The sequence below is a fragment of the Sitophilus oryzae genome, unplaced genomic scaffold, assembly GCF_002938485.1.
Source record: "Sitophilus oryzae breed Bouriz unplaced genomic scaffold, Soryzae_2.0 scaffold_1436_pilon_pilon, whole genome shotgun sequence".
Lineage (NCBI taxonomy): Eukaryota > Metazoa > Arthropoda > Insecta > Coleoptera > Curculionidae > Sitophilus > Sitophilus oryzae.
The window spans coordinates 4659252-4671557 of record NW_022146100.1 but is presented as its reverse complement, the minus strand read 5'-3'; the positions used below and the strand labels follow the sequence as shown (position 1 = coordinate 4671557).

The following is a 12306-nucleotide window of genomic DNA, read 5'->3' as shown; positions in this document are numbered from 1 at the left end:
TTTGTTCCTCGGCGGGGCCTACTATCCGCTAAGTGGATATTTCAAGAAAAATTTGAAATGTTGAGGTTAATAGTGAAAATAAATATAGAGTGTTATATATTTTCGAGAAGCCCATGCCAAGCTAAATAAGAACATTTAAAAATATACAGGGGGTTCTATTTAAAAAAACATAAGTATAGTTAATATCTCAAAAAATATTTTTTTCGAAAAAAGTCTGAATACGCCACTGCATTCTACACAGAAAAGTGCCTTTAGAATGTATAATTCATTTTTCCGTGGATGCTGAAATAAACAAACTTTCGAACATCTTCAAAAAGTACAAAATTTGAGAACCCCCCTGTAGCTTCGAAACCGATCAAGATAGCCACGATCCGTTTGCGTCATTGTAATTTTTTCAAAAAAAGAACCCGAGACTGCAGTATCAAAATTTGAATATTTCTCACGGTTTCCTAAATACCCTATAGAAACAACCAAAATGGTCCACCCTGTACACCTATATATTTATTTTTTTACAGATCTTCAATTTAACAGAGACACCTTTGGCGCAGAAAATTTACTACGCAGGCCTTCTCGAAGAGTTAAAAATCAACCTAAAGAGAACCGCCAAAATCAAATTAATGCCTGACGTCGACAAACACAGTCCCAAATTCAACTATGAAGAAATCGTCAAAAAGTTCCTTCAAAAACACCCCACCATCCCAGACGAAGATTCTGACAAAATCATCCAACAAAACCGAGATATTTATCCATTTTTGGAACACTACCGTTCTGAAAAAAGTGTCTTTTTAAACGTCTTGGACCTAGCGATCACTCAGTCTTCATTTTTTGAAGATACAGCTTCGCTGTTCAACCTTGCCTCGAAATATAACAGCCTCAGTGAAACTGAATCTCATTTTTCGCGTTTTGGTAGATCTTTGAAGCTATTGTTTGATGAAATTGGTCCTTGCAATAAATATTCAGCCTCGGATATTCTTTTAAATAGTAGTATAAGTTTAGATGTAGAAAAACACAAGGAACAACTAGAGTTTTATATAGAATTAGAGACGTTATACACGAAATTTTGCAATGCTTTAACAATAGACGAAGATGGAGTGTTTAACAAAAACCATCTTAGTCATCAAATTTTATTACATATCAGCAAACTCTGTTGTCAAGATCCTGGTTCAGTAAAATACCTTCAGAAGCTTTTCAATTATTTGAAAGCCTTCTCTGAAGTTTTGTACATTGAGTCCGATACATCAAACTTAATTTCCAATAACAAAAACACTTCTTTTTTTGAATTACTCACATACAATCGCTCAGAGCTTATGGGGAAGCTTTTATTTGAATTAAACTTAGACCCTATAGAGTTTGAGAAGTATTTCAAGAAGCTGAAGTTGGATTTCCTGTATCACGTTACAGGCAACTGTTTTCCAACCATTAACCTCCACATGGAGGAGGATATTGATGAAGACGAATTATACCACGAGAATTTTCTATATACGCCTAATAAAGCTGTTATAGCGTACATTTTAAAAAGGAACAGACTTCTGGCTTTGATTTTAAACGAAATGTACCACGTAGAAGGCGTTGAAGTAGATGTCAACGAGACTAGAATACAGAATCTACTGAACTATCTCAGACTACCTAGGATTGAGCACTTGAAGTGCATGTATAATGACAGCGAGATTCTTACTGTGCTACAGAATGATATTCCTTACAAAAAAGTGAAAGATTTCGTTGATTCAGAGATGGGAAGGCACGACTTCACCTCATCGACTTTTACCAATCAGAGTTTTGAAGCTGCTGAAGAGATTTCGGAGGAAGGGGTGACGTCAGTATGGAAAAGACTTGCTGATATGATCGATAGTATCCCTGAACGTCAAAATTATAAAGAACAAAGATTTTCGGAGTTAAGAGATATGTTGTTAGCGAAGTTAGTAACAGACGCTTTTGAGTGTGAGTACTACAAAAACGTACTGTATATAAAAGACAGAGATATTAGAATCAATTTGTTGTTGGATAATATGAAAACTTGGCCTATGGATTTTTGCGTGAAGTGTATTAAAGATGAAATATCTCGATTTGATGTTATCGAAGATGAGAAGATTGAGGAACTGAAGGCTTGGTTGAAGCATATAGAGCATAGTATGATGGTGATGGAGGTGTTGGGAATCACGGCATGGTCAGATATGTATAATATGTGTGCGTTTGAACCGACCAGAGTTATTACGAAGTTGCTTATTGCACAAAAGGTGAGTATTTTTATTAATATTTTTTATACATTGCCCCTTATACAGAGTTGTTCACGACATATGACTCGGAGTATTGTAGCTAAACCGTTAGATTTTTATAAATTGTAAGTTTTGGGTTCGTTGAAGGACTATTAGAGCTATATACAGGGTGCTACAAATTCGAGGTACGAGCATTGGTATCTCGGTAACCGTAACAGATACAAACATGGTTAAATTGGGGCAAAGTTGCGCTTTGGGATGTTCACCAAGATGCCATCAAAAAAGTTTTAAAAATTTCAAGGATTGCTGAGTTTTTTGGAAAAAAATGATTTTTTAAAAAATCAATTTTATTTTTTCCTGTCGTTACTTTTTAGAAAATCGAAAAACTAATTGCAATTCTCATAGCCACTTTTTTAGGGCTATCTGATAGTATTTTTAGATTTTCAAATTAGCTGATAATTTCTGAGATTTAGAGGCCAACTTAATTTTTTTAAATACGGACCTGCAATTTTTATTTCAGATTTTGAAAGAACTCTGATTACAACTGAGTACTGAGTACAATGATATGCCACACTTAATATTTTTTTTGTTTTGACATTTGAACACAATTTATTTAAACTAATTTCAAGTCCGGCTCTGTTTTTTTTAAATATTTAGTCTATTCATGGTTACAATATTGATTAGCATTCAAACTTAACAATGACGTGGGGTAAAACATTGAATACGTAAAATCAAATGCAATAAAATAATTAATATAAATAAAATATAAACAATCAAATTATTTCCCCGGAAGATGGACTGGAAATAGTAGAGTAATATCACAGATAATGCTCTACCATTTCCAAGTATAATGTCCTGCCAGGTTCCTGTACCTATCGCCAAGGGGCTACATTACTTGACGTCATTTGTAAAAGTGAAATGAATTCATCTCAACATTTACAATAAAGAGTACAAAATGTATTCGGAAGTATAAGAAGAAAGTTCAAAGAGCTATAAATAAAATTGAACGAAAAATAAATTTGTGCAGTAGGGGGGGGGGGTGGTAACGCTTACGAACATGTAGAACATTAGAAACTAGTTTGTAGAAGTTGATTTATTTATAATAACTACGATTAATATTATGCATATTATTAGGTCGCACACTGAGATTTCAAATTCACAATAAAAAAAGTTAAAAATAATATCTTTAAATTTCTGACCTTAATTGAATCTTCCAATTGGCTCGATTTTCCTTATTCAACGTTATTAGCGCTGGTCAATATTGTTGCGATGAATATAATCAGATTAAATAATTTAAGAAACCAGAGTCGGATTTGAAATTATTTTAAATATAATTAAAGGTTACCGAGATACCAATGCTCGTACCTCGAATTTGTAGCACCCTGTATATATAAGTTCGGGTCACAACGTCCTACGACGTTGTCCGATGCTTAACTTCCACCCTGTGCGATTTTTCCATTGATCTTCGGTCAGATTTCTCTCGCTCATGGACCTTCTTATTCCTTCCATCCATGTTTTCTTGGGACGTCCTCTCGTTCGTTTACCAGGTGGTATCCAATGAATGACTATTAGAGCTACAATTTATAAATAATTTTACAAGATACAGAGTGTCCCAAATAAGTAAAAATATTATAGTTATATTTTTTTTAAATGGAACACCCTGTATATTATTAAGGTAAATATGATTATGGTTTATCACACTTACCGTTTTTGAAATATTTTCAATTTAGTGAAATTGCAGTAAAAAAATTAAGGCTTCGTTTTTCCAGGGTATAGTCTGTAAAACGAATAACTTTGAATTTGACAGTTCCCGCGGGCTTTTCTAGTGTTAATTTTATTAGGTTAGCAACTTGCGGCCATGCTGACGCAATGCCGTCTCTAATAGAACAGCCACAAGGCGAGATTTATGACTCACGCTAGTTAGATACTACGGATTAATAAATATGTTGTAGAATACATGGAAAACATAATTATTCCTCGTATTTTTGGTTTGTATTTTAAAAATGATATAGTTTACATGAAATATACATAATATACAGTTAATAAATAATATATATATATATATATATATATATATATATATATATATATATATATATATATATATATATATATATATATATATATATATATATATATATATATATATATATATATATATATATATATATATATATATATACATATATATATATATATATATATATATATATATATATATATATATATATATATATATATATATATATATACCTATTTATAGTAATAAATACTTTGGCAGATAAACTATGAACCATACAAAGGCAGCAAATATTTTACAATATGGCTGAAATCGTACTCCATAGTCAATGTAGATAGTTTTTGTGTTAAGAATAATAATTTAAAAAAATATGTGGTCATCTTTTGACAAGTTTATATTAGTTTATTAATTGCAGTAAACATTATAATATATAAATAAATTTTGTGAATGCAAATAATAATACATCACTATTAGTAGATATTGAATATTTTTAATTTTATGTTAAATTAGATCGATTTTCAAAACCCAAAATTTAAAATATATTTTACATTTTACTCATTATCTTATGTACCACCTATTCATTATTTGTATATTGTAAAACATTTGCTGCATTTGTATGGTTCATAGTTTATTTGCCAAAGTATTTATAACTATAAATAGGTATATATTATATTGTATTTATTAACTGTATATTGTGTATATTTCATGTAAACTATATCATTTTTAAAATACAAACCAAAAATACGAGGAATAATTGTTTTTAATGTATTCTACAACATATTTATTAATCCGTAGTATCTAACTAGCATGACGTCATAAATCTCGCCTCGTCGCTGTTCTATTAGAGACGGCAATGGTCTAATATTTAGAAATGTCAAAAGCTGATGACATTTTACTTTTGTCAATTATGACATTTCGTATTGATTTTTGCAAGAAGAGGAAGAACTGTCACTTGTTTTATTATTTTCCTTTTCTATTTCACGAAAGTAAAAAGAGTTACCTATCTGATTCGTTCAGGCACTCAATTTAAAGAATATCAGTAACTTTCTTGATAGAGGGATTTTATATTTGCCATGTTGGTAAAAAATAACGGTCAAAATTCAAAGTTATTAATTTTATAGACTATACCAAAGTTTTTAATACTAAATATTTACTGAAGATTATTTATTGATCAGATATTGTGTTGCAATAATAAAAATTACACTACTTTATAGAGAGTGTCCAAAAATTTTTATTTAATAATTACTAGCTTTAAACGGCAATAACTTGTTTAATTTAAATAGAACACTCTGTATATTGTAAGTGAATCGATACATAATTTAATTGTCTATCAAATTGTATTATATCATTTTTTTATCGATCTGTTCAAGTTTTCGTTAAAAATGCTTTTTCTTATAATTTAGACCTCATTTATCACTATACCCATGGAATATACAGAAATAAAAGTATTTTAACTGGTAGTATAGTTCAACACGAGAAACACGCCTATGAGGTTTTTTTCGCGAAAAAAAATGTTTGGAAAATCGGAACTTTTTTAAAAATGTTTGGGAAATTTTTCAGTTTTTAGTCAAAAAACATAATTTCTTGATAATATGACAACCGACGACCATGTTTTTTATAAAATGGTCCTTCTAGTATTTATTGCATTATGTGTTTATTTTTTTAAAGTTTGATGCCCTCTAGCGAACAAACAAAGCACTTTTTGCATAGAGGTAAATTGTGTCCAATGAACTTATTTTGATTCCAAAAATACGTAGTAGTTCTATGTCTACGAAATATTAGGACATTCTGTATACAGTATCCTGATTGGTTCAGTAATTACCAATCAACCTTTTTAGTATAATAATACTTGCTCTGATAAACACTTTGGCATAATGCGACCAATATCACATTTTTTATCTGATCTTAAACTGTTATTTTCATAATTTATTTTTATCGACTATATATTGTTACGGATTCCGTGGGTCCACTAATTTAAACTCACGATAAAATATTTTTAATTGATTAAAACTATTTATAGTAATAACACACAATTAACTACTTATAAAATTCCTTCGCCAAATTGTCCGATTCGTAATAATTTAAACCGCGGTATATTCAAACTTTTCAAACTGTCCCAACTGCCGGTTACGACGGCTTATATACGCTATTGACTGCTTCTCGAAACTTCTACAATTCTCGGAGAGCGTTCTACTTCATACTGGACAATTCCATTGTCTGATTCGCTTACTTGTCGACTTGATTAAGAGATGGCGCCTAAAAATGTCTTTTACTTTCTGGCGGATGCGCCATTTTTCTTGACACGTTGCGGTTGTGTAGGCAACCAGTAATACATTTTAGCGCTACATACACCTTGACCTTGACAATATTTAAGTTTCAGTATACCGGGTGCGTCTCAAAAGTGGCTCACCCCTATAACTTTTTTATTTTTTCAGATAAAAAAACGAGATTTGGTATCTTAGTATATGACATAAATTAGGATTGATTGACGTATTCAATTGTTTTTGGTCACTTCCGGTTTCATCGGAAATGAATACAACTTTTGATATTTAAATGGCACCCTCGGTATTTTTTACTTTATTCGATAGAAATGACATTCTGAATAGAATGATATATCATATGTCAACTTTTGACATTCTCGCTTAAAACAAAATTAAATTTTAAAATTCAATCTAGATTACAATGATTATTCATGGTTATGTTAAAAACACTAATTATTAATCAAGGAGCCTTGGAAAAATAGATTTGATTGTCTAATGTTTTTAGTATCTTGTACTGGCCAGTTAGAAAATGCTCAAATCGTGTTTTTAATGATATCTCAATTGTTTCAAAAATGGAACGAGAGTGGCTCATTAGCATATTTGGAAAAAGCATTTTTTTGCCTATAATTTAGTACCACACACTTGGTATTTCGAGTCAAATTTTTGTTACGAACCGCAAGTTATAATTTCAAAAAAACCATATGCGAAAATGTCAAAAGTTGACATATGATATGTCATTCTATTCAGAGTGTTATTTTCTATCCAATAAAGTAAAAAAGTACCGAGGGTGCCATTTAAAAATCAAAAGTTGTAGTCATTTCCGGTGAAACAGGAAGTGACTGAAAACAGTTGAATACGTCAATCTATCCTAATTTATGTCATATACTAACATTCTGAATCTCGTTTTTTTAACTGTAAAAATAAAAAAGTTATAGGGGTGAGCCACTTTTGAGACGCACCCGGTATCTGTAATTAATAAGACTATTATCACAAAGGGACAAGAAATTTTTAATTTATCTTATTATTTCAGATCGATTTACTCATCGAAGTCATCGATCTCCACGAAGTCAGCAACACGATGCTCCTTTGCGTCGACGCACAATTCCTAGCACAAACCTTTGAAATCGAAGACAACCTAAATTCTGTCGAGTCGCTCTTAAAAATTCTCCCACAACCTCACTGCATCGCTGTCTGCAAAGAATTCTTAAATACTCTGAAAAACGTCGACCACTTGCAGTTTATCGCGAACGTCTTGTCCACTATCTCTGAAGATAGACATTTGAGCAACATATCTTTAAGTTTGAAAATTCTTTCCGCCTTTCCACCAAATGAACACGCTCAACACTTGTTGGCTTTGTTAAATGATCCTTTAAGCATTATAGAGGGTCTAGTAATGAACACGAAGCTAGACAGGTTAGGTGCAGTTCTTAAACTGATCACTGATCTGATCCCTGTTTGTGATTCGGACGATTGTAGTGTTTCTGTTGAGAGCATCGACGAGTTATTGAGGCATTACGCTAGAAAAAGTCTAGATTTTCGTGTTGTCACACATTTAGTGACTAAACTTAAACCTTCTGAAGCTGGGAGTCTCAAATCTTCAAGCTCTTTCGCAGGAGATACTCCTCACAGAAGTTTTGTTATGCCAGAAGATGTACCTACCAAACAAGAATGGGTTCAAAATACGGAAGTAACCGAATGCATGTGCTGTTCTAATGTCCTGTTTTCGATGTTCAACAGAAGACATCATTGTAGACGTTGCGGTAGAGTCGTCTGTAGCGCTTGTTCAAAAAAACGAATGATCGTTCATAACTACGGAGATATTCTGGTTAGAGTCTGTTTGGATTGTTTCCACGAGACCTTTAAAGATCAGTCTGTAAGCGAGGATAACCGGTCTTCCTGGTCACTTATTGATGACTTCTGGATACTGACAGATGATCCAGAACATAACAGGATAGTAAGAGAGGAGTTTTCTTATGAATTCGCTCCCAGCGTCTCCCTGTTCCTTTCCTTAATGAAATTTCACTCAAAAACCGAAGAATACTCTAAATTTTTACTAGAGCAATGTGAGGTTTTGTTAAAGTTGCTCATGCCAAGTAATGAGCTCACTAGGGAGATAGATTACTTGCTGGTTATAAGGATGTTAAAGTCCTTAGCTGTAGCTGTGAAAATGGCCTCTCTGGATACTAGTCTACAGTATGGATCTTCTATAGCAGATACAATAATGAATCAGGCTTCTTTATTGGAATTATTAGCTGAAAGGGGTTGTTTGCAGCTTCTTCCAGTCATTGGAGAATCTCCTTTCGTAGATGCCATATCGATAAGACGACTGACTGATAAATTATTGGAAACAGAACAGTGGAATTTGGCTCTGGAAGTGTCCACAAAGGCTGGACTTGATAATTCTGGTAAGTTTAATTGGAAATCATTGTAAATTGTAATCTACGTGAACATAGGCTTGGTTCATTCTCCGCCGGTGCACAGTGGTCATTTTATCTGTTCTAGGTGGACATAAATGTTCTTATTAAATTCCGACAAAGTTATTATTGCATGCTCATTATTAATAGTAAGTATTAGTGAATTCAAATAGTGGCCAATTAAACACAAATCTAACAGTATTACCAGAAAACAATAAAAAAAAATATCCCCAATATACAGGGTGTTTTTTAATATTACCACAAAATTCAGGGACGTATTCCTTGGATGAAATGAAGCAAAAATGTTCCTATGAACATAGGTCCGGAAATGTATCGTTTCTTAGATACAGGGTGTTGAAAATAAAAATGTCATATTTGTATATGATTGAAAAAAGGGTACGCCACTGCTTTTTTTAGAACATAAATTATTTTCATAATCACTGACCAGTTTCTAACAAAAACGGCCTCTTGACATTTTTCTGTCCGACGAACGGTTTTTGCGTGAGAAAATAAAATAAAATTATCTGCATTCCTAAAGATGCAGAGGTCATGTAGATAGGATGGGGTTATGTTATTTTTTTACGCAAAAACCTTCTGTCGAACAGAAAATTGTGGAGAGGCCGTTTTTGTTAGAAACTAGTCGGAGATTATGAATATAATTTTTATTCTAGAAAAAGCAGAGGTGTGCCGTTTTTTCGATCGAAAACAAATATGACATTTTTCACTTTCAACACCCTGTATCTAAGAAACGAATCATTTCTGGACATATGTTCATAGTGTTGCGGACCCGTGTGGACTCGACCTAACCTAACTATATGTCCCGCCCTCAGATGACCTTAACATCGCATTAAAGAATAGACACCGTAATGATTCATTCGTTCGAGAAGAATCGAGTCCCACTGGAATGTACTAGTACATACGAGAACATTCGAAAACCTTCTCTACGCACCTAACGATCTATGGACTATTCTAGAGTTCTTTACCTGTCGGTATAAAAGCCGGCGGCTGTGGCCTACAGGGGCAGTTATAAATAAACAGTACAGTTGACGCGCTAAAATTCAAAATAAATTCTTAGTTATAAATCGTTTGTAAATAGTTCTATAAGTCTTTTATCGTTATTGTTTTTGTTAATTAGTGTTAAATAAATAGTGTTTAAATAAATTGTGACTTTCTATCCACACGGAACCGACGAAAAACGTAACAATTGGTGTCAAGTGTGGCGTGTGTATAGACTAGAAAAATAAAAAGACTAACGATGGCTCCAAAAAAATTGAAAGACCTGAAAGTGTTGGAATTAAAATGCATACTGAAAGAGAGGGAATGCGAGACAGATGGAAAGAAAAGCATTTTGCAAGCCAGACTGAGAGACGTTTTGATTGAGGAAGGTGAGGATCCTGACACATTTTGCTTTGAGTTGGAAGGTGACCTTGACTCATGCCTACAAAAATTAGAAGACAGTTTGAATGACAAAATTACAGAAAATTCCCGGGAATTGCAAGACAATTTAAACGGCAATTTGAATAGTAAAATAATTAACTTAGAAGACAGTTTGAAAGATAAGATTATGGAAAATTCCCAGGATTTAATTAATATTTTAGAAGATAAGATCGCAGAAAATTCTAAAGACATACAGGCCAGCTTTAATAATAAAATACTTAATTTAGAAGAATAGATAACAGAAAATTCCAGGGAATTAGAAGAAAAGATAACAGATACACAAGACAAAATAACAGAGATTGAGGAAGATGTAAATAGAAAAATCGAAATTTTAAGAGAAGAAATAGCGAAGTCAAATTCACCAAAATGCAAGAAACATCGGAGGCACCGAAACTAGTCGAAAATAAGTATATCTCAAAGTCAGTTATTAAGCCTCCACAGTTTGACGGAAAGACCGCTTGGGCCAATTATTTTTGCCAGTTTGAGGCCGTTGCGAGAGCGAACGGATGGACAATCGCTGAAAAGGCTACCGCTTTGACTGTCGCACTGCGAGGAGATGCGACTGATATTCTGCAGACATTGTCACCATCGGAACAGGGAGATTATCAGCAATTGGTACGACATTTAGAAATGAGGTACGGCCAAGCTCATTTGGAACATGTCATTCCCAGCTAAAAAATCGCATTCAAAAGTCAAATGAGTCTCTGCAGGAGTTTGAAGCCGACGTAGCCCGCCTCGTTCGCCTTGCGTACCCTGCTACGCCAGAGAATGTTATGGAGCGGTTGGCAGTACAGGCATTCTCCGACGACTTACGTGACAACGAGACAAGACAAGCACTTCTCCTAGCCCACCCAACGCACTTGGTGGATGCTTTAGCACGTGCCCTAGAATTTGAGGCCGCGAAACAAAGTTCTCGGTCTTTAGGAAGAGTACGGGCCATCGACGAATGTTCTGACGAATCCGTGGAAGGGATTATTCGGAAGATAATGGACCAGTACATGGGCAAGAAGGGACCGATTCATTGCTGGAACTGCGGACAGGTAGGACACGTGCGAAGCCGTTGTAAGGAGAAGAACGAAGAACCGGCTTCGTCGAGGTCGGAAAACTACTAAGGGTCGAAATGAAGGGGCACACGTCGACCTGTACCCAACATGCCCCAACGAAAACTGCTCGAGTCGCCTCGCTACAACACAAATTCAACAGCATGTTTGTGGATGGTTTTGTTGATGGAGAGTTCCGGACTATGCTGTTGGATACAGGAGCGACGAAAACTATTATCAGACCGGACATTCTTAAAACATCGAAGAAGGTTAAAACAACACAATGGCGACTACGTACTGCTACGGGGGGCTCTGCTGCTGTCCATGGAGAAGTAAACCTTAATTTTGTTATTGGGAGCACCAGTTTTGAACATCCAGTGGTAGTAGCAGATATCGAAGATGAACTTATTCTCGGAATGGACATCATGGCCACTAGAGGTTTTGAACTAAACTTCAAACAGGGAATTTTGAAAATAAATGAAGAAGAAGTGGTTCTACATCGAAAATGTGAGGAGACGCTTCGCGTGGTGGTAGCAGAAGATGTTTCGATCCCTGAGCGCTGTGAGATATTTTTGGATGGTTGCCTGGAAGATAAAATGAATAATGGGAGTATTATTCTGTTGGAGCCAAGGAACCATGACAGCGAAATAGGACGGGGGATCGCTGTTGGAAAAGCCCTGCTACGAGCGAAGAAAACTGTACCGGCGAGAGTAATGAACACAAATTATTATTCTGTATCCTTGAAGAAGGGAACCCTTTTAGGGTACTGTTGTTCGGTCTCCTCAGTCATTCGAAGCGTGGAAGCCTCCAAAGTTTCGACTTCAAAAATTCCGGACAAAATGGTGAAGGAGTTAGTAAACGTTAAAGGATTATCTCCCGAAAATAGAAGAAAATTGAGAAACCTGATAATCAAGTATCAAG

General features: G+C 34.2%; 1 protein-coding gene across 1 annotated transcript in view; it reads left to right on the top strand.

The window, feature by feature from the left end:
- LOC115876505 (zinc finger FYVE domain-containing protein 26) overlaps positions 1-12306 on the top strand; it is a 49396-nt gene that overhangs the window by 14012 nt on the left and 23078 nt on the right. The window contains exons 2-3 of the mRNA XM_030892307.1: positions 516-2234; positions 7525-8899. Coding sequence (XP_030748167.1) covers positions 516-2234; positions 7525-8899 — 3094 coding nt within the window. The remainder of the gene's footprint in view (positions 1-515; positions 2235-7524; positions 8900-12306) is intronic.